At 50.1% G+C, this 22,765-nt stretch overlaps 1 protein-coding gene across 7 annotated transcripts; it reads right to left on the reverse strand.

The window, feature by feature from the left end:
• Nucleotides 1-58: 58 nt before the first annotated feature.
• On the reverse strand, nt 59-14,384 carry LOC308056021 (uncharacterized protein). Of its 7 annotated transcripts, XM_080370780.1 has the most exons (7): nt 14,009-14,384; nt 13,276-13,312; nt 12,232-12,351; nt 8,311-8,404; nt 7,025-7,181; nt 5,234-5,296; nt 59-242 (listed from the first exon to the last, which is right to left on the reverse strand). In XM_080370780.1, the coding sequence occupies exons 1-7, from the start codon at nt 14,348-14,350 to the stop codon at nt 147-149; spliced, it is 909 nt and encodes a 302-aa protein (XP_080226906.1). In that variant the 5' UTR covers nt 14,351-14,384; the 3' UTR covers nt 59-146. The 7 variants fall into 7 exon arrangements, 1 of the variants encoding a protein (XP_080226906.1); XR_013924678.1 differs by lacking the exons at nt 59-242; nt 7,025-7,181; nt 8,311-8,404 and adding an exon at nt 1,836-4,308 and having other exon boundaries at nt 13,148-13,312; nt 14,009-14,111; XR_013924675.1 differs by lacking the exons at nt 5,234-5,296; nt 7,025-7,181; nt 8,311-8,404 and having other exon boundaries at nt 108-242; nt 13,148-13,312; nt 14,009-14,111.
• Between the last annotated feature and the right edge of the window lie 8,381 nt (nt 14,385-22,765).

Consider the following 22,765-nt stretch of genomic DNA (forward strand, 5'->3'; position numbering starts at 1 on the left):
GGTGGGGTGGCGGACGGAACTTGGGGGGCTGGGAGGGGTTGGGGGGCCCAAACGCCTGGCGCCTTGCCTGTGGGAGCTGAGGTGTTTGCATTTGTGGCTGAGGGTCTCTGGTAGAGCCAAGAACACACTGCGGCCGCTCCCTCAGCTCAGGAGCCAGGTAGCCCAAGCCTTGATGTGCCAGGTTCATCCCTAAAGTCCTTGCCCTTGCTCTGGGTCTGTCCCTGAAGTGAATTGTCCGCATTCTGTGAGGTCAAACAAGAACCAATGAATCCCCATCTGCCTGCACGCAGCATTTAAAAGTTACTGCCAGGAAACATGGTAATCTGGACCCTGAAAAGCCAGAAGCATCTGTTCAGTTAGCTCCCATCTTTACGGGACTCAGTCCCAGACAGAAGAAACTTCAAAAGTTAAAAGGGGTGGACTCAAGGGATTGGGGAAAGACATTAGAGGTAGCGTGGACTGTTTTTAATGCCAGGGAAAAGGAAAAGGAGACATGACGCCTCTGAAGGGAAAACCTAAGAGGGGAGATGGATCACTGCTTTCACAAGGGCTCCTGGGGGAACCTACGGTGGCACAGGATGGGGGTACTGAGGAGTGGGAAAAAAGCGGGGGCAGGGGAAAATGACCCACTTCTGTGCAGCCCTGTCTTACCTGCAGAGAGGGGGCATTGGAAAAGGGAATGTACTCAGGCTGGAACCTTGGAACTGGCCCTGCAGCCATCAAGCTGATGAACACAGGACAATGAAACCTGGAAGGGACTGGGGAAATCTACCCTGGTAGAACCCCTGGTTACACAAAGGCTGGGAAACAAGGAGGTAGAATTTCTAGTTGATAGAGGAGTCACTTACTCTGTACGTAATGCTTGTAGAGAAAACCTCAGCCATGAAACTAAGGGAAGTGAGAAAATCAGCCCTTTTTACAGCCATTAAATTTTAAGCTATGGAAACAATGGGCAACTTTACCAATTTTTATATATGCCTGCATGTCTGATACCCTTGATGGGAAGGGATTTATTGTGTAAATTAGACGTGCAGATAACTTATAACAGAGAGGTGCAACCCCTAATACCTGAACCAAAAGCTGTGGAAGCGAGAATTTTTGTTACAGAACACACAAAAACCAGATTCCTGCAGATGCAGAGGATGCAGTAACACCCTTGGTACAGGCTAGTGGAATCCCAGCTTGGTTTAAATTGGTGAAACCAGCAAAGCTGTTCCAAAATCTGGAACTAAACTGTTAGGACAAAACCAGTAGCCTATTAAGTGGGAGGCTTGAAAGGGATTGCAAGAATTAATAACAGACGTTTTTGAATTATGGGTTGTAGAGTGCGAATCAGAATATGAACACCCTGATAGTAGCAGTGAAAAAGCAACATGGCAAGGAATATAGATTAGTTCAGGATTTAAGAGCCATGGGTCAGATTGTTCAAGATACCAACCCAACAGAGGCTAACCCATATATATTGCTGACATTCTTGAAGGAAAAGCATAAATGGTTTACTGTACTTGATCTAAAGGATGCTTTTTTTTTCTGCATACCTGTAGACAAAGACAGGCAGTAGCCAACTTTGAATGGGAAAGCCCCACCACTGGACGCAAAATACAACTTACCTGAATGGTGCTACCTCTAGGGTACAAAAATAGTCCATCAATATTTGGCAACCAGTTGGCAGAAGAGCTGGAATTACGGAAAAAGGAAAACCCACAAGGAACGATACAGCAATAAGTAGATGACATTTAGTTGGCTGCAGAGACTCTGGGGAGTGTCTACAGGTGACTATAAGGCTGTTAAAATTTCTTAGGACAAGAAGGATCTTGTGTATTAAAAAGCAAAGCTCAGGTGGTAAAAATACTGATTTATTTAGATTTTGAGATTTCACGTGGACAACAGAGACAGGGAGCTGACAGAAAATATGTGATCTGCCAAACTCCAGAAGCAAGAACTGAACAAGAGCAGAGGGCATTTTGGGGTGTGGTTGGGTGGCGCAGGCTGAATTCTTAACTATGGATCATTGGTAAAACCCCTTTGTGAAACCTCAAAGGGGTCAAAAGAGAACCCTAAATGCCAAGTAGCCTTTAAGGACTTAAAAAAGGCTCCGATGCCTGCATCTGCATTGGGACTGCTCAGTTTGTCTAAGCCCTCTGAGCTGTTTGTACCTGAATGACAACACTTTGCCCTGGGTTTGAACACTCAAAGACTGGGAACATAGAGAACAGCTGTGGGGTCTTTCTCCAAACAACTGGGCAACGTGAGAAGAGGATGGCCAGGATGTTTGCAGGCTGTAAGCACAACTGTTCTTTTAATCCAAGAAGCCTGAAAATTAAAAATAGGACAGAGAATCGTGGCGCGTGTTCTGCATATGGGGATTTCTGTCTTTAGAGCAAAAGGGAGGGCATTAGCTGTCTCCAAGTCACACGCTTAAATATCAAGTTATCTTGTTGGAGCAGGAAGATGTGGAACTTCAAACCAGCACAGCCATCAACCCAGTGATGTTTTTGAATTCAGAAGTGAGGGACTCCGAACCCTTGTACTGTGACTGTCTGCAAACTATCAAAGACTTGTATTTGAGCAGACAGGATCCAAGAGGTGAAACATTAACTAATCCTGATTTGGAGCTATTTACAGATGGTAGCAGCTTTCTTCAAGATGGGAAAGAGATGGCTGTGTATGCAGCAGTTACAGCTACACAGATACTAGAGGCTGGAGCCCTATCCATTGACACATCAGCCCAGAAGCTGGAACTGGTAGCACTGAGACAAGCCCTGAAGTTAGCTGAAGGGAAAAAAGTAAATATATGGACCAATTCAAAGTATACATTCGGAATAGTCCATGCACATGGGGCTATCTGAAAGAAGAGAGGATTATTGTCGGCTCAGGGTTCAGCTATTAAATACAAGGAAGAAATTCTCCAACTTCTACAGCATATTAAAAAACTTAAGGAGGTGGCAGTAATGCATTGCAAAACACATCAGTTCGGGCAAACCACAGTAAACGTGGGTAATCGATTGGCTTATAAAACTGCTAAAGAGGTGGCTGAACAAAGCATCCTTGCATTGGTACCACTAAACCAGGTGAAGCTCCCCGTTCTGAAACCTAATTATAGTGAGGCAGATCAACATTTGGCATCACTGTTAAAGCAACCACAGAGAGGGTTGGTTAGTAACTCCCACGGAACGAGTCATTGTTCCACCACAGGTAATGCCTGAGATTGTAGAAAAGAGGCATGAGTAAACACTGCGGTAGTGAGGCTATGATTTCTAGTCTTCAGAATTTGATTATATGTGTAGGGATGACTGGAGCAGTAAGGTCTGTAATAACAAAATGCCCCATTTGTTTAAAAAATAATCCCATGAACATGGAAAGATTGCCCCCAGGGGCCGCTAGGCAAAGAAATTCCCCCAGAGATTACAGAGAAATTAATTTTTCTGAATTGCCAACACAAAATGGTTATAGGTATCTCCTGGTATTGGTTGACACCTTCTCTGGATGGCCACAAGCTTTTCTCTGTCGTACCAACAAAGCCAGGGAAGTAACTAAGCTACTACTCAAAGAAGCAATACCAGGGTCTGGGGTACCCATAGGAATGTCCTGATACGGGCCTGCATATTGTGGCAGATTTAGTCCAACAGTTAAGTAAAATCCTTGGCATGAAGTGGTATTTACATATTCCCTAGAGGCCTCAGTTGAGTAGGAAGGTAGAAAAAAAAATGAACCAAACCCTGAACAGCAGATTATTAAAATATGTCAAGAAACTTCTTTAAAGTGGCCACGGGCCCTCCCACTAGCCCTTTTGAGAATCAGAATACAACCAAGGTCGAGGAGTATAATTAGCCCTTATGAGGTATCATATGGAAAAGCAAATTGTCTACCTTTAATTGTGTCAGGTTGTACCCAACTGCACATACTGCAAAGCTGAAGATACTATCAGAATTAGGCAATTTAGGTGAGGCTCCCAAAGAAATCTTACTTTGGAAGTCTCAAAGAGGGGAACTGTTACAAGTCAAAGTCACCCATATGTAAATATGTGGTCAAAACTCTGAACATTTAGCAATGCTTAAGGGATATGCTAGCTATACTAACCTTGAGAAGGAGGGCCTGGTATGTTAACAAGGAAGATACGGATGAACATTTGGCCAGACAATGTGGCTGGAAAACATTCAAGCAAGGAAGTTCTGGCCACAAGAGGAGACGAGCTGATAAGGTGTCATAGTCCACAGCAAGTTAGTTGAGAGTAGGACAAAGGTAACTGTGGTAGTGGGAGATCACGACCTGCAATTCAAAACAGCCCCTCCAAGAAAGGGCAAGCCCCTGCTTGGGGAGCATGTGGAGTTAGTAAATACTTCACCAGTGCTGTCTAAGGATGCATGCTAGTTTGCATTAGAAGCAAGAAACTTGTAACCAATCCTGTGTCTGAATGAAAATGTGTGTAACGCACGATGAATATGCAAGTACTCTACTGCATATAACGTAAACCCTCAAGTAACTTGGTGTGCACGTTGGGTGAAGTGAACCCCTGTGCATCCAGCACTGCAATAAAGAGGATGTCTGTTTCTGAATACTAGACTGGAGTTAAGGGATTTATTCCTGATGTTGGTGACAGGCCCACATCAAGCCCACAATCGCCCTGGAATTTTAAAATCATCTGTTATGAATCCTGTAAAACCTTATTTAAAAAGCTTGCACGGGAAAGTCTGATTGAACACAGTGCACAACCAAATGTATGTGGGGAATATGTTTTTGTTAAATTTTTGTGAATCGCCAATATGTTCCCATACCACTTCTATTCTGGCCACTGTCTATTTATATATACTTGAGGAAGTCCTTCACAACGGAAATTCTACTACGAAAGTTCTGAATTGCTTTAAAATTCTCAAGAGGTTTGCTCAAAGATATCCCTTCCAGACATACAGATATTCAGGTCCTGGACTGAACACGGTACTTGAGGTTGTTTTACAGCAGGGCAGCAAAGTTTTGTAGAACAAGTGAGGCCGAGAGACTGCCCAGACACATTCTCCTCCATGTTCTCCCACACCCACGTGGCAGCACCTTCAGAAAACACTTTCCTCTTTGTTCATGATGGTTCTAAACCTCTCTAACAAAATTTCACCAACATCCTCCCCCCTGAAGCAGTGCTGCTGTTATCACGGATAGCAATGCAAAGATATTCAGAGAAAATGGCCACAAACACTTGGAATCTAAAGGTCACAATAAGCAGGAAAAGAAAATACTTTACCATGTATACATGAGACTGTTGGAAACTTTTTCCCAGTGCAAAGTGGAAATTTCCAGCTACCTGCTGGAGACAGTAATCTTTCATTAAAAGGCCTGAATCTGTATAAATAAAGCAGTCATACCGGTGGTTGGATTTTCAAATTTTAGTTTAAATAAGATAGACAATAAGCAACTCATTGTCATGGGTGACAATACCAGCAAACTTTGTCCTAAAAGAGATATGAATTTCCCCTCTTCCTCACACACAGGCAGTCGTGGAAAGCCATAATCACATACCGATGTTGATAATAACTGTTCTATGCAGAGTATTTTAGTAGACATAAAAATGGGAAGAAGGAGGAATTAAGTCTACTGGGAAGGAACTAACTGCTGCTGTAGGAAATACAAAAAGGTATCACAGGAAAGGAGGGGAGAAAGTAACTGAGAGGGTGAGCTGGCAGGGTAAGAAAACCCTTAATGCAATAAAAACAAGAGTGGTCCTATGTATGCATCCATGAAAACAAGCTGTGTTCAAAAATAAAGCACTAAACTTACTACACCCCAAAAAACCACCCAAAACCCCCCAAAGACAAAGGTTATTAAAATTTTAACCTTGAATATGAAAAGGATATGGATATTAGGTGTCAGCCCTCCCTGACACTTACTAGCAATCATACACATCCTCCCCTGGAAGATTTCAACGCATCAAGCTCACACGCTACGTTACATGTCCGTGCAAACCTATCGCGTATGTTAACTGCGGACCCGATGAGAATGGAGATGCGCAAAAGTCCAAGTGCCTAACAATGGCCCCCAGAAATTTCCCTAGTGACGCCCACCCACCCTTGGACCCTTGCTACCCACAGCACTCCCCCTTGAATCTTTCCTGCTCATCATGCTTTGTGACAAAGGGTCCTGTAATGGTTCAGCACCCATGATGATACTCAAAGCACAATGTCTGGCTTCATGAGTGAAAGGGTGGGGTGTGTTTTGGTTTTTTTTGTTTGGTTTTTTTTTTGTTTGGGTTTTGTTTTTTTTGTTTTGTTTTGGGTTTTTTTTTTTTGTTTTGTTTTGTGTTTTCTTCCCAGAAATAAAGAATATTGCCTCCAGGAATAGTACACAAAGATGTAAAAAAACCTCCAGATTTTGAAATAAAAAAATAAAATTAAAAAAATTAGCCTGGGCCTGAGTGCTAGAATGTACTTGGGTACGTAACCTGCACATGCAAGTGTTTTGAGCTCGGTAACCTGCCAAATGACAGGGTAGTTACATAGTCATCTGGTGTATCTTGTACTACATTTTCATGCACCAGTTGCAAAAACTATCTCTTTGAGCATCTTCAACCTTGATAATCAACTCCAAGTCTTGCTTCCACTGGTTTTCTAAAGAAGGGAACATTTCACTCCCTCCAGCACCTCTGCTGACAAGTTGCTGGCTACTGTTAACTCCAGCACCCACAGGTGGTCTCTGTTTTGAGACTAGACGGGCAGATGGGATGACCTAACCTCAAAGAAGCTGCCTCTCCTCCTCCAGAAACCTCGGTAAAAAGACTCACTAGCTAGATGGTAGAAAAAGCTAAGCTTCTCCAGCCAACCCACCTCATGAAACAAAGAATTTGCCCCTTCCCACCCTTTTCCTGACCCTCCTACTGAACCCCCCTACAGGCACAAGTACCTTGCTGAGCTCGGAGGTTATTACAGTCCTGTGAACACCTAAAGCTGGAAAAGGAGCGGAATGCCCCGACTGTGCCTTCTGACGCTCATCACCACCATGCAACAGGCTCTTGGTAAAACCCAGCTCTCGCCTTGTTGACCTCTAGGGAACCATACACTTGGCAGCCCTCGTTCTTCCGCTCTTGCATTTTCTGGCTAAATCCCTCCCTCTTGCACAGCTTTACGCTATCCAGGTTCTCGAAGGCCCAGCCTCGTCGCCTGTATGCTTCTCTGACATCGTCACAAGTATTACACCACCTGCAAAAGCACAAACATCACCTTATCATCTTTACAGCGATACAGAGACACTCCAGCTCAGGATTTGAATCCCTGGTGGATCTTATTTTAACAAATCAATGAAGCAAACATAAGGGACTGACACTGAAAGGTGGTCTAATGCTCCTGAAGGAGCTTAAGCTTCCTGAAGTACTTGCTGAGATTTTGGCACGAGGATACAAGCTGTTTTAATGCAGCCCTTAAATCTGAAGAGGGCTTTAGCTGTCCATTCAGACAGCCAAGTCAATCCTCAGCAAAGAAACTTGCTACAGAAACAACATCAGTGTCCCACAGTTCTGAGCAGCTTGGAACTTCCTCATGTGAACAAAGCATCCACCTGTTTCTATTCCTCCCTCTTCCTGTTTTTAGGGCAAGACTGCCAACGTCAGAGGCAGGGTTAACGGCAAACTTTCTTCGTTGCTCTTCTACCTCTGGACAACATCTCGGTCACCAGAAAAAAACAATTGTCTATCTCTGTTCCGTGTTGTGCTGGACAAAACAAAAAGTTGAAGGTTGGCATTCATCCTCAAGATGGAAACATCTCTGGGGAAGGATGCAACTTGACAGATGTGACAAACTAAGTTACTACAGAGACAATAATAGCAAAGGATAGTCCAGAACCTGTGGACTATCACGAATCCATTCTTGCACAAATTTGCAGGTAGAAGGAATGAAAAACACCGAATGACACCCGTCATTTGTGTGAGTGATGGGTGTCTGGTCTTTGCTCCCATAAGGATGCAAAGCCTGCAGCAGAAGTGAGAAGGCAAAGTCATAACCAGGTTTTATTCCAAGACAGCTCACAGAACTGTGAAATAACTTACACAGCTCCCCTCTGGACACCAAGTAATCCCAGAAAATGTTCTGTTTGCTAAGATACAATCTTTGTGCTACTGCCCTTAAACAGGCATGCAGACAAAACAACCTAACTCTGCATGCTCTTAACAATCATGAGCGCAGCACAGGCGTACTAAAACACAACAGCTCTCACCAACAGGTGCCCAGGAGGATTTCACTGCACGGACCTTCACAGACATTTTGGAAAAAAAACCCCAACACATATGCCACATTGACTGTACCGATTCAAGCACTAAGAAGATGTAAAGGTTACCGAATGTCCTCTGACTCTGCCCCGTAACAGCTTTCACAGCGATCGGCATCCAAAGCACTTGGATCAAACACCTTTTCTTCTTCTTTCCCCAGTTCTAAGACAAAAGAGGATTCAAAGTGACGATGCACGTCCAGAAACACTATCTTGTATTTCTGCTCTACGCACAGAAACTGTTCTACACACGAATAAAATGATTTTGTGTCAGAATCTGCGCATCCTGCACCCAAAGTTCACCTGAAAGAATGCACAGAGCCTGTTGAGCTGCAAAGTAAGATCAAGAAGCAGAGTAGCGTTTGTCGTCTGAAGAACACCCTCCACAGAAAGAACCAGCCACCTGTAAGCCTTGCTGGAGCGCCAATCAGATGTTACTTGCACAAAGGCTTTGTTAAAACTTTGTCTAAAGCAGACCCAAACAGCAAATTGCTACTGATACAGGACCTGTTAGACAAACAACATTTTAAATAGGAGACAGCAGCGCATAGCGCATAATCCTGTCCCAAGATATGTAGGGAACACAGTTATATATTGCTGTGAAACTAGATCACAGCGGGAATCTCCCAAGCGGAAAACTGACACTCAGTTCTCCAGTACATCTCCAGTACAACGATGCTGACAATGCACACACATTAACCACTGGCTTACTAGAAATCTCCAAGGAATTTCTATCTTTGTCACGATTTTACAATTCTGCAAGTGTCTGTGCCACCTGTGTGTTGAATGCACAGCTGCAGTACAGCTGGGGCACAAACTCATGGAGTTTTATGTTCTTAAATGCAGAAGGCTGCAGAGGAACTCGTAACAGAGGAGATGAGAGCTGGTGACAGCTGAAACCTGCCAAAGGGCAAGACATGCCTCCAGAAAACTCAAACAGGACCTTTGTTTTCCCAAAAACCAACACAAATATGAAAGGTCTGCAAACTTTGGAGTTCAGAATAAGTGAGCCAAGGAACTGCATGTCTAAAATTTTCAGAAACATGGGTTCTTATTAGAAGAGGCCCCTTAAAAACAGGCTGTTTCACCCAAATCCTGAAGGACAGGACCAAGTCTGCTGGGTTACGGAAGCCCTCTAAGGCTCACTGTCTAGGCACCGCCGCACCACCCTCCTACGAGCCTTGAAAAGGTGGATTCTTGGATAACTAAGGCCAGGGCAGGTGATAAGTCAGACACTGCTGAGGGGACAAAATGTTATCGGGACCCTCTCTGCTGAGATTGGGAGGTATACCAGGTGGACAGAAATGAGTATTAAAGACATCTGTATTAGCCACAGAAAAAAAAAAAAAAAAAAAAAGAGATTTTAATTAGAAAGACTGAAACGTGCATGAAAATCAATCATTAACCTTGCTTCTTTAATCAAATACTTTATGGTAGTTATGATCAAGCCAATAAAAACTTTCAGGAAAATATACCCATTCTTAAACCACTGTATGAGACTTACTTTCTACAGCTTACAACATTCAAACAAGTTGAAAGTACACTTAAGAATTCAACCAGTATGGGTTTTGATCCTGTAATTACACTAAAAGATAGCGTCAGCAAGAATGCAGCTTAGTAATTCCTTTGCTTTGTCAAAGCCATGGTTCCTGCCATTTGAAGAAGAACACCTGTACAACACATGGAGTCTTTCAAGATCCAGCAACTAGTAACAGCTTTCTGAATGCAATCGGTAGCTGCCTGTCGAGTTCTCTCAGAGAGCACCCAGAGGTACTGCACACAGCTTGGATACTATAAAGAAACCGCAGCACATAAAACCCCACATGCAAAGTTTCGTGCTGTTAACATGGTCCTCGACTTGCACGCAGATATGACACATGATGCTGGAAAACTCGGTCCATGTTAAAAGGAAACGAACCAGTAAATAAAAATAAAAATAAAAAAAATTCAGTCCTCTATCGCCATCCAGTGGAAATTAATGAGATGACACCCCAGCACAGAATGCAATCTACCATAGAAATCATTAAGCTATTAACTATTTCAATGTAACTATGATCAGGAAAAACCTCCACATACTACTCCATAATATTTAGGTATGCTTTACTAAATTTAAGGTTAATGTTAGATAAAATGTATTTTTAACTAAGAAATTTAAAGTGCCGAAGCAGCTACGTGGCAGAACCAGGCCCCGTCCCTAGCATAGCCCTAATCCAAGGCTGGTTTAAAACCCAGTCCAGTTAATCAGTGGGAGAATAGAGAAGCAACAGATGATCAATCTGTGGACACAGGTGCTTTCAGAAACACAGGTGGTTTTGGAAAAATTGGTGCATGTGAATAGGAACTGCTCTTTCAAAGACTAAGCACGCTTGAAGGAGCGTGTGAGTTAAAGCAGGCAGAAAGAAGATCACGATCCAAGGAGGAGCTTGGAACCGAGGCAGAGACTGGAACCGAGCAGGTGAATCAACTGGGACAGGGTCAGGTGATGGATTCACAGAACTGACAGGACCTAAAGAAACTCCTAAAAACTTCAGACATTGACTGATGATCTGATAAGCGTATATAACCTACGCTGTATCCCTTGGTTCTCTGTCACCCACTGGGGTGGTGGCCCAGCTCTGAGTCATGACTAAAGCCAGCCCAGCGGTAACCATGTCTGTGTGGATTTTTCCTTTACCAGTCAATACTGCTATAGTTGCCATTTAAATAACTGACTGAACATCAAGTGTTACTAACAGAAACTGATAGAGTTTCACAAAGGTGGGTGGACACTTCCAATCTAACTTGCCACACAGGTGGTGGAAATCAAACTCGCCATATCCTTTTTCCAGACAGCAGAAGAAATTGCTCGTTGCATGCAATGTAATTTGATCGCTTTCAAAAAGCCTCTCCTGGATGAGACACTTTGCTCCCTGCAAGTTTCTCTTCCTCTCCGTTGATAATATAATGAGCGAGAGCAACCGGTTCAGACCTAGTAATCCCAGTGGAGACTGGCAACACAAGTAAGGCAGGAGGCCCATATGTGGAAACAGAGAATTGGGTACAAAAAAGTAGGGTTTGACCCCAGACGTTACATTTGTCACGCCACAGCCTCTGAATACAGAAAGGCTGCTAAATGACACAACAGTAAGAACGCTATCACCTCACTTCTGTGACACCAGAAGGTCTCGTACCTACCCACTGTTCAGTTCTTGGCTTAGTTTAGCCTTTCAGCTTTAAGAACAGAAAAGCTAAATCTGAGTTACAACAAATTAGCAAGTTTAGTTCATGCCAATACACAAAACTACACTATCTCCCAGAACAGATAGCAAGGACCTCACGTTTTAGAAAGACAAAGTCTTGCAGTATTACCGTTAGACTGCAACGCTACCAGAATTGTTCCCGGTTTGTATTGAAGTAGAACAGTAAGCCATAACATGTCAAAAAATACAGAGGAGAGGTTTATGTAGCCAAGGACCACTTACTCCAACTTGTAACTGATAAATCAACTGAAATCTATTAATCAGGTATGCATTAACACACACAAAGCAAACATAGTAAGACACAAGTTTAGGCTTAAGGGTCAAGTCAGCGGAGCCTTCCCTGGAGAGAGGCTCTTTCCTCTAACCAGCACATCCCATTTCTCAGCCTCCTAGGATTTAAAAATGCAACCAAAGTTTTGCCAGAGCAGCTGCTTGATTTCTAGTAGGAAAAGCCTATTCACTCAGCAGCTTTGCTCCTGAAATGCACCAATGAGTCCTTGTCCCAACTTCAGAGGGACCAGGCAAAGACTTGCCTCGCAAAAGTACCGAGTATAATGTGTATACACACACAGAGGAGCTTGTCTGATCTGCCAGTGTAATAGACTTGTGTCCTATAAACTTTTCAATAGTTTGTGGTGTTTAAAACGCTGTGAATTCAGCCATCCCTTGTTCCCATGAATCTCATAGCAGCCATACGGTAATGGAAAGACTATGCGAGCATCCATCCAAGAATGACAGGATAGCATCTTACCGCGTCTCTCTGCTTCTGGAGTCACACGATTGGCAGCTTTATCCAAGCGCTGTTTAAACGGCTTGTGCTCTACGTCCTGCTGAGGCTCTTCTGCTCCGTCCATGGCATCGATGCTCAAATCTGAAAGCAGCGAGCAAGGAAAGCGGTCTATGATCACACATTTGTTATGGCCTGTGGCAAGCCGAGGAAGTGAAAAGACAGAATCTTTCAGCCAGCAGGGTAAGAATGTGCCAAACCGGGAGAGCATGTACAGCTAGTGTCAAGTGACCGACAAGGAATAAAACACACGGTGCAGCACACTAAACGGCCCTCCCAGGTACGGGGTTTGGTTTTGGTGTTCAAGAAGGACAGTTTCCAACTTCCAAGAAAGCGTTACCTTGAAAGGTAGACGCGCTTAAGGCAAAAAGCCAAAAGCTGAGGTTTGTCGTGCAGCTGAAATTCGTTGACATAGTCGGTACCGAAACTCACGCTGGCTGTGAACGGGGTGAAATGGCAAAGGACCATCAGCCAGGCCCGAGGGAAGGCTCAAAGGCTGTACAAGCTAAAGAACAGCCAGGGAAGGGATTTTAGTCCGAGCCCAGGCGGGCAAAAGGAGATGACGTTAGTCCTGCTGCCTGCAGGCGTGTGGGAAAATCACCCTGAGGTGGGGGGGGAACTTGAGAAAATTGCGTCCTAACGGAAGCAGGGTATTACGGAGAGCTTTTTTTAGGGTAGGATACAGCTACAGCCTCGAGGACGGTCGGCACGCACACAGCCTGTACCGCCACCGCTCCCTAAGCAGCGGCTCGGCGCACGCCGACAGCGGTGACGGAGGACGAGCTTAAGGCAAAAAGCCAAAAGCAAACCCCTCAAAGCCCAGAACCGTTCTCAGGAACGCAGGAGTCAAGCCTAAAAGCGGTTGAAAGCTGCCTCCTACCTCTTCCCCCTCCGACACCGGCACGTTTCCTCGCGATCCCTTTTCGCAAACAAAAGACGGACGCCTGCGGTATCAGCTTGGTCCCGAAGCACCACGACGCGCTTGCTGGCTACACGCTCTCTTCTGACAAGGCTGACAGCTTCTCCGCACGCGACAGCCGAGGCCCTGTGAAACACGAGGAAGGCAGACACCGGTAACGTCTCGCAGGGGTCAGGAGGAAGTCAGGATGCACTCCATTCGGAGCCCGACGCGTTACCCAAAGGAATTACCCCAGCAGAACAAGAGGCAGGAACGATCGGTAGACAGGCAGACCACATGCACGGCAGCGATACCCCCGTCAGACTTGCAGGGCGCTTCCAGTCCCAGCCCGCTGCCGCGGCTCAGGCCGGCGGCTGGGGGAAAGACAAAGCCCCGCGCAGAGCTGCGGCGGCTGCCCGGGCAGCCCAGAGGCGGCGGGGGGGGGGCGGCAGGTCGCCGCGGGCCGACCCCTCCCTCTCCCGGGCCCCGCCAGGCCGCCACAAGCGGCGAGCACCGGGGCCGCCCCGCCGCCGCTCCTCGCCTCCTCGCTGAGGTAGCGGCGCAGCCCCGAGAGAAAAAAAAAAAAAAAAAAAACCCAGCCCAAAATAGGCAGCACCGTGAGGAGCCCGCTGACCACCGTCGCTGCCGGGGAGACGAGAACGGCCGGCAGCCCCGCCGGTCCCGGGCCGGGCCGGGCCGGGCCGCCCGCCTCAGCCCGCCCGCCGCCGGCACCAGGCGCTCCCCGCCGCGGCCGAGCGCCGGCCCGCCACATCCCCACCCCCCCCTCTCGGCCGCTGCCCGCCGGCCCCCGCCCGGCCGCCCGCCCTCAGCCCGAGCGCTCACCCAGCGCGCCGCCGCACGTCCCGGCCCCAAAGTCTTCCAGGCTGCCGGGTAATCCCCGCACCGCCACAGCCACACCGGCGCGCCGCGCGGACAGGAAATGAGCCCACTTTCCGGGGCCGGGCCGGGACCGGCGGGCGTGGGCGGGCCCGGCGGGCGTGGGCGGAGCCGGCCGAGGAGGAGCTGGCGCTCCCCTTCTGCGTCGGGCCGGGAAGGGGCTCGGTGCCGCCGCGGGCTCCTCTGAGGTCGCCCCCGTGTCTCTCTGGGGTTGGTGGAGCGCTTCTGCCATCTGGCGAGAAAAAATTGCGTAATGCAGCCGCCGGGTTGCTGGAGCGCTGCTGCCATCTAGCGAAATATATTTGGCTACTGCAGCCGCCCGGTTGGTGGAGCGCTGCTGCCATCTAGCGAAATATACTTGGGTACTGCAGCCGGCCCTGTTGGTGGAGCGCTGCTGCCATCTAGCGAAATGTATTTGGGTACTGCAGCCGGCGCTGTTGGCGGAGCGCTGCTGCCATCTAGCGAAATATATTTGGGTACTGCAGCCGGCGCTGTTGGTGGAGCGCTGCTGCCATCTAGCGAAATGTAATTGGGTACTGCAGCCGGAGCTGTTGGTGGAGCCCTGCTGCCGTCTAGCGAAATATAATTGGGTACTGCAGCCGGCCCGGTTGGTGGAGCGCTGCTGCCATCTAGCGAAATATATTTGGGTACTGCAGCCGGCGCTGTTGGTGGAGCGCTGCTGCCATCTAGCGAAATGTGATTGGGTACTGCAGCCGCCCTTTTGGTGGAGCGCTGCTGCCATCTAGCGAAATATATTTGGGTACTGCAGCCGGCGCTGTTGGTGGAGCGCTGCTGCCATCTAGCGAAATATATTTGGGTACTGCAGCCGGCGCTGTTGGTGGAGCGCTGCTGCCATCTAGCGAAATATATTTGGGTACTGCAGCCGGCCGGTTGGTGGAGCGCTGCTGCCATCTAGCGAAATGTAATTGGGTACTGCAGCCGCCCGGTTGGTGGAGCGCTGCTGCCATCTAGCGAAATATATTTGGGTACTGCAGCCGGCCCTGTTGGTGGAGCGCTGCTGCCATCTAGCGAAATATATTTGGGTACTGCAGCCGGCGCTGTTGGTGGAGCGCTGCTGCCATCTAGCGAAATGTAATTGGGTACTGCAGCCGCCCTGTTGGTGGAGCGCTGCTGCCATCTAGCGAAATATATTTGGGTACTGCAGCCGGCGCTGTTGGTGGAGCGCTGCTGTCTTCTAGCGAAATATATTTGGGTACTGCAGCCGGCGCTGTTGGTGGAGCGCTGCTGCCATCTAGCGAAATATATTTGGGTACTGCAGCCGCCGCTGTTAGTGGAGCGCTGCTGCCATCTAGCGAAATATATTTGGGTACGGCAGCCGGCGCTGTTGGTGGAGCGCTGCTGCCATCTAGCGAAATGTGATTGGGTACTGCAGCCGCCCGGTTGGTGGAGCGCTGCTGCCATCTAGCGAAATGTAATTGGGTACTACAGGCGGCCGGTTGGTGGAGCCCTGCTGCCGTCTAGCGAAATATAATTGGGTACTGCAGTCGCCCGGTTGGTGGAGCGCTGCTGCCATCTAGCGAAATATATTTGGGTACTGCAGCCGGCGCTGTTGGTGGAGCGCTGCTGCCATCTAGCGAAATGTGATTGGGTACTGCAGCCGCCCTTTTGGTGGAGCGCTGCTGCCATCTAGCGAAATATATTTGGGTATTGCAGCCGGCGCTGTTGGTGGAGCGCTGCTGCCATCTAGCGAAATATATTTGGGTACTGCAGGCGGCGCTGTTGGTGGAGCGCTGCTGCCATCTAGCGAAATATACTTGGGTACTGCAGCCGGCCGGTTGGTGGAGCGCTGCTGCCATCTAGCGAAATGTAATTGGGTACTGCAGCCGCCCGGTTGGTGGAGCGCTGCTGCCATCTAGCGAAATATGTTTGGGTACTGCAGCCGGTGCTGTTGGTGGAGCGCTGCTGTCATCTAGCGAAATATATTTGGGTACTGCAGCCGGCGCTGTTGGTGGAGCGCTGCTGCCATCTAGCGAAGTGTAATTGGGTACTGCAGCCGCCCTGTTGGTGGAGCGCTGCTGCCATCTAGCGAAATATATTTGGGTACTGCAGCCGGCGCTGTTGGTGGAGCGCTGCTGTCTTCTAGCGAAATATATTTGGGTACTGCAGCCGGCGCTGTTGGTGGAGCGCTGCTGCCATCTAGCGAAATATATTTGGGTACTGCAGCCGCCGCTGTTAGTGGAGCGCTGCTGCCATCTAGCGAAATATATTTGGGTACTGCAGCCGGCGCTGTTGGTGGAGCGCTGCTGTCTTCTAGCGAAATATATTTGGGTACGGCAGCCGGCCCTGTTGTTGGAGCGCTGCTGCCATCTAGCGAAATATATTTGGGTACTGCAGCCGCCGCTGTTGGTGGAGCGCTGCTGCCATCTAGCGAAATATTTTTGGGTACTGCAGCCGGCCCTGTTGGTGGAGCGCTGCTGCCATCTAGCGAAATATATTTGGGTACTGCAGCCGGCGCTGTTGGTGGAGCGCTGCTGCCATCTAGCGAAATATACTTGGGTACTGCAGCCGCCGCTGTTGGTGGAGCGCTGCTGCCATCTAGCGAAATGTAATTGGGTACTGCAGGCGGCCGGTTGGTGGAGCGCTGCTGACGTCTAGCGAAATATATTTGGGTACTGCAGGCGGCGCTGTTGGTGGAGCGCTGCTGCCATCTAGCGAAATATATTTGGGTACTGCAGCCGGCGCTGTTGGTGGAGCGCTGCTGCCATCTAGCGAAATATATTTGGGTACTGCAGCCGGCGCTGTTGGTGGAGCGCTGCTGCCATCTAGCGAAATATACTTGGGTACTGCAGCCGGCCGGTTGGTGGAGCGCTGCTGCCATCTAGCGAAATGTGATTGGGTACTGCAGCCGCCCGGTTGGTGGAGCGCTGCTGCCATCTAGCGAAATATACTTGGGTACTGCAGCCGCCCTTTTGGTGGAGCGCTGCTGCCATCTAGCGAAATATATTTGGGTACTGCAGCCGGCGCTGTTGGTGGAGCGCTGCTGCCATCTAGCGAAATATATTTGGGTACTGCAGCCGGCGCTGTTGGTGGAGCGCTGCTGCCATCTAGCGAAATATATTTGGGTACTGCAGCCGGCCCTGTTGATGGAGCGCTGCTGCCATCTAGCGAAATGTAATTGGGTACTGCAGCCGCCCTGTTGGTGGAGCGCTGCTGCCATCTAGCGAAATATATTTGGGTACTGCAGCCGGCGCTGTTGGTGGAGCGCTGCTGCCATCTAGCGAAATATATTTGGGTACTGCAGCCGACCCTGTTGGTGGAGCGCTGCTGCCATCTAGCGAAATATAATTGGGTACTGCTGCCGGCGCTGTTGGTGGAGCCCTGCTGCCATCTAGCGAAATATAATTGGGTACTGCAGGCGGCGCTGTTGGTGGAGCGCTGCTGCCATCTAGCGAAATATATTTGGGTACTGCAGCCGGCGCTGTTGGTGGAGCGCTGCTGCCATCTAGCGAAATGTGATTGGGTAATGCAGCCGCCCTTTTGGTGGAGCGCTGCTGCCATCTAGCGAAATATATTAGGGTATTGCAGCCGCCGCTGTTGGTGGAGCGCTGCTGCCATCTAGCGAAATATATTTGGGTACTGCAGCCGGCCCGGTTGGTGGAGCGCTGCTGCCATCTAGCGAAATATACTTGGGTACTGCAGCCGGCCGGTTGGTGGAGCGCTGCTGCCATCTAGCGAAATGTAATTGGGTACTGCAGCCGCCCGGTTGGTGGAGCGCTGCTGCCATCTAGCGAAATATATTTGGGTACTGCAGCCGGCCCTGTTGGTGGAACGCTGCTGCCATCTAGCGAAATATGTTTGGGTACTGCAGCCGGCGCTGTTGGTGGAGCGCTGCTGTCATCTAGCGAAATATATTTGGGTACTGCAGCCGGCGCTGTTGGTGGAGCGCTGCTGCCATCTAGCGAAATGTAATTGGGTACTGCAGCCGCCCTGTTGGTGGAGCGCTGCTGCCATCTAGCGAAATATATTTGGGTACTGCAGCCGGCGCTGTTGGTGGAGCGCTGCTGTCTTCTAGCGAAATATATTTGGGTACTGCAGGCGGCGCTGTTGGTGGAGCGCTGCTGCCATCTAGCGAAATATATTTGGGTACTGCAGCCGGCGCTGTTGGTGGAGCGCTGCTGCCATCTAGCGAAATATATTTGGGTACTGCAGCCGGCGCTGTTGGTGGAGCGCTGCTGTCTTCTAGCGAAATATATTTGGGTACGGCAGCCGGCCCTGTTGTTGGAGCGCTGCTGCCATCTAGCGAAATATATTTGGGTACTGCAGCCGGCGCTGTTGGTGGAGCGCTGCTGCCATCTAGCGAAATATTTTTGGGTACTGCAGCCGGCCCTGTTGGTGGAGCGCTGCTGCCATCTAGCGAAATATATTTGGGTACTGCAGCCGGCGCTGTTGGTGGAGCGCTGCTGCCATCTAGCGAAATATACTTGGGTACTGCAGCCGGCCCTGTTGGTGGAGCGCTGCTGCCATCTAGCGAAATATAATTGGGTACTGCAGCCGGCGCTGTTGGTGGAGCGCTGCTGCCATCTAGCGAAATATACTTGGGTACTGCAGCCGGCCCTGTTGGTGGAGCGCTGCTGCCATCTAGCGAAATATATTTGGGTACTGCAGGCGGCGCTGTTGGTGGAGCGCTGCTGCCATCTAGCGAAATATAATTGGGTACTGCAGCCGCCCGGTTGGTGGAGCGCTGCTGCCATCTAGCGAAATATATTTGGGTATTGCAGCCGCCGCTGTTGGTGGAGCGCTGCTGCCATCTAGCGAAATATATTTGGGTACTGCAGCCGGCGCTGTTGGTGGAGCGCTGCTGCCATCTAGCGAAATATACTTGGGTACTGCAGCCGGCCCTGTTGGTGGAGCGCTGCTGCCATCTAGCGAAATGTAATTGGGTACTGCAGCCGCCCGGTTGGTGGAGCGCTGCTGCCATCTAGCGAAATATATTTGGGTACTGCAGCCGGCCCTGTTGGTGGAGCGCTGCTGCCATCTAGCGAAATATGTTTGGGTACTGCAGGCGGCGCTGTTGGTGGAGCGCTGCTGTCATCTAGCGAAATATATTTGGGTACTGCAGCCGGCGCTGTTGGTGGAGCGCTGCTGCCATCTAGCGAAATGTAATTGGGTACTGCAGCCGCCCTGTTGGTGGAGCGCTGCTGCAATCTAGCGAAATATATTTGGGTACTGCAGCCGGCGCTGTTGGTGGAGCGCTGCTGTCTTCTAGCGAAATATATTTGGGTACTGCAGCCGGCGCTGTTGGTGGAGCGCTGCTGCCATCTAGCGAAATATATTTGGGTACTGCAGCCGCCCGGTTGGTGGAGCGCTGCTGCCATCTAGCGAAATATATTTGGGTACTGCAGCCGGCCCTGTTGGTGGAGCGCTGCTGCCATCTAGCGAAATATGTTTGGGTACTGCAGCCGGCGCTGTTGGTGGAGCGCTGCTGTCATCTAGCGTAATATATTTGGGTACTGCAGCCGGCGCTGTTGGTGGAGCGCTGCTGCCATCTAGCGAAATGTAATTGGGTACTGCAGCCGCCCGGTTGGTGGAGCGCTGCTGCCATCTAGCGAAATATATTTGGGTACTGCAGCCGGCGCTGTTGGTGGAGCGCTGCTGCCATCTAGCGAAATGTGATTGGGTACTGCAGCCGCCCTTTTGGTGGAGCGCTGCTGCCATCTAGCGAAATATATTTGGGTATTGCAGCCGGCGCTGTTGGTGGAGCGCTGCTGCCATCTAGCGAAATATATTTGGGTACTGCAGGCGGCGCTGTTGGTGGAGCGCTGCTGCCATCTAGCGAAATATACTTGGGTACTGCAGCCGGCCGGTTGGTGGAGCGCTGCTGCCATCTAGCGAAATGTAATTGGGTACTGCAGCCGCCCGGTTGGTGGAGCGCTGCTGCCATCTAGCGAAATATATTTGGGTACTGCAGCCGGCCCTGTTGGTGGAGCGCTGCTGCCATCTAGCGAAATATGTTTGGGTACTGCAGCCGGCGCTGTTGGTGGAGCGCTGCTGCCATCTAGCGTAATATATTTGGGTACTGCAGCCGGCGCTGTTGGTGGAGCGCTGCTGCCATCTAGCGAAATGTAATTGGGTACTGCAGCCGCCCTGTTGGTGGAGCGCTGTTGCCATCTAGCGAAATATATTTGGGTACTGCAGGCGGCGCTGTTGGTGGAGCGCTGCTGTCTTCTAGCGAAATATATTTGGGTACGGCAGCCGGCCCTGTTGTTGGAGCGCTGCTGCCATCTAGCGAAATATATTTGGGTACTGCAGCCGGCGCTGTTGGTGGAGCGCTGCTGTCTTCTAGCGAAATATATTTGGGTACGGCAGCCGGCCCTGTTGTTGGAGCGCTGCTGCCATCTAGCGAAATATATTTGGGTACTGCAGCCGCCGCTGTTGGTGGAGCGCTGCTGCCATCTAGCGAAATATTTTTGGGTACTGCAGCCGGCCCTGTTGGTGGAGCGCTGCTGCCATCTAGCGAAATATATTTGGGTACTGCAGCCGGCGCTGTTGGTGGAGCGCTGCTGCCATCTAGCGAAATATATTTGGGTACTGCAGCCGGCGCTGTTGGTGGAGCGCTGCTGCCATCTAGCGAAATGTAATTGGGTACTGCAGGCGGCGCTGTTGGTGGAGCGCTGCTGCCATCTAGCGAAATATACTTGGGTACTGCAGCCGGCGCTGTTGGTGGAGCGCTGCTGCCATCTAGCGAAATGTAATTGGGTACTGCAGCCGCCCGTTTGGTGGAGCGCTGCTGCCATCTAGCGAAATATATTTGGGTACTGCAGCCGGCCCTGTTGGTGGAGCGCTGCTGCCATCTAGCGAAATATATTTGGGTACTGCAGCCGGAGCTGTTGGTGGAGCGCTGCTGCCATCTAGCGAAATATATTTGGATACGGCAGCCGGCGCTGTTGGTGGAGCGCTGCTGCCATCTAGCGAAATGTAATTGGGTACTGCAGCCGCCCGGTTGGTGGAGCGCTGCTGCCATCTAGCGAAATATATTTGGGTACTGCAGCCGGCGCTGTTGGTGGAGCGCTGCTGCCATCTAGCGAAATATATTTGGGTACTGCAGCCGACCCTGTTGGTGGAGCGCTGCTGCCATCTAGCGAAATATAATTGGGTACTGCAGCCGGCGCTGTTGGTGGAGCGCTGCTGCCATCTAGCGAAATATAATTGGGTACTGCAGCCGGCGCTGTTGGTGGAGCGCTGCTGCCATCTAGCGAAATATATTTGGGTACTGCAGCCGGCGCTGTTGGTGGAGCGCTGCTGCTATCTAGCGAAATGTGATTGGGTACTGCAGTCGCCCTTTTGGTGGAGCGCTGCTGCCATCTAGCGAAATATATTTGGGTATTGCAGCCGCCGCTGTTGGTGGAGCGCTGCTGCCATCTAGCGAAATATATTTGGGTACTGCAGCCGGCGCTGTTGGTGGAGCGCTGCTGCCATCTAGCGAAATATATTTGGGTACTGCAGCCGGCCCTGTTGGTGGAGCGCTGCTGCCATCTAGCGAAATGTAATTGGGTACTGCAGCCGCCCGGTTGGTGGAGCGCTGCTGCCATCTAGCGAAATATATTTGGGTACTGCAGCCGGCCCTGTTGGTGGAGCGCTGCTGCCATCTAGCGAAATATGTTTGGGTACTGCAGGCGGCGCTGTTGGTGGAGCGCTGCTGTCATCTAGCGAAATATATTTGGGTACTGCAGCCGGCGCTGTTGGTGGAGCGCTGCTGCCATCTAGCGAAATGTAATTGGGTACTGCAGCCGCCCTGTTGGTGGAGCGCTGCTGCAATCTAGCGAAATATATTTGGGTACTGCAGCCGGCGCTGTTGGTGGAGCGCTGCTGTCTTCTAGCGAAATATATTTGGGTACTGCAGCCGGCGCTGTTGGTGGAGCGCTGCTGCCATCTAGCGAAATATATTTGGGTACTGCAGCCGCCGCTGTTAGTGGAGCGCTGCTGCCATCTAGCGAAATATATTTGGGTACTGCAGCCGGCGCTGTTGGTGGAGCGCTGCTGTCTTCTAGCGAAATATATTTGGGTACGGCAGCCGGCCCTGTTGTTGGAGCGCTGCTGCCATCTAGCGAAATATATTTGGGTACTGCAGCCGGCGCTGTTGGTGGAGCGCTGCTGCCATCTAGCGAAATATTTTTGGGGACTGCAGCCGGCCCTGTTGGTGGAGCGCTGCTGCCATCTAGCGAAATATATTTGGGTACTGCAGCCAGCGCTGTTGGTGGAGCGCTGCTGCCATCTAGCGAAATATACTTAGGTACTGCAGCCGGCCCTGTTGGTGGAGCGCTGCTGCCATCTAGCGAAATATATTTGGGTACTGCAGCCGGCGCTGTTGGTGGAGCGCTGCTGCCATCTAGCGAAATATATTTGGGTACTGCAGCCGCCCGGTTGGTGGAGCGCTGCTGCCATCTAGCGAAATATATTTGGGTATTGCAGCCGCCGCTGTTGGTGGAGCGCTGCTGCCATCTAGCGAAATATATTTGGGTACGGCAGCCGGCGCTGTTGGTGGAGCGCTGCTGCCATCTAGCGAAATGTAATTGGGTACTGCAGCCGCCCGGTTGGTGGAGCGCTGCTGCCATCTAGCGAAATGTAATTGGGTACTGCAGCCGCCCGGTTGGTGGAGCGCTGCTGCCATCTAGCGAAATATATTTGGGTACTGCAGCCGGCCCTGTTGGTGGAGCGCTGCTGCCATCTAGCGAAATATGTTTG

Source organism: Falco punctatus (genome assembly GCF_963210335.1).
Source record: "Falco punctatus genome assembly, chromosome: 21".
Taxonomy (NCBI): domain Eukaryota; kingdom Metazoa; phylum Chordata; class Aves; order Falconiformes; family Falconidae; genus Falco; species Falco punctatus.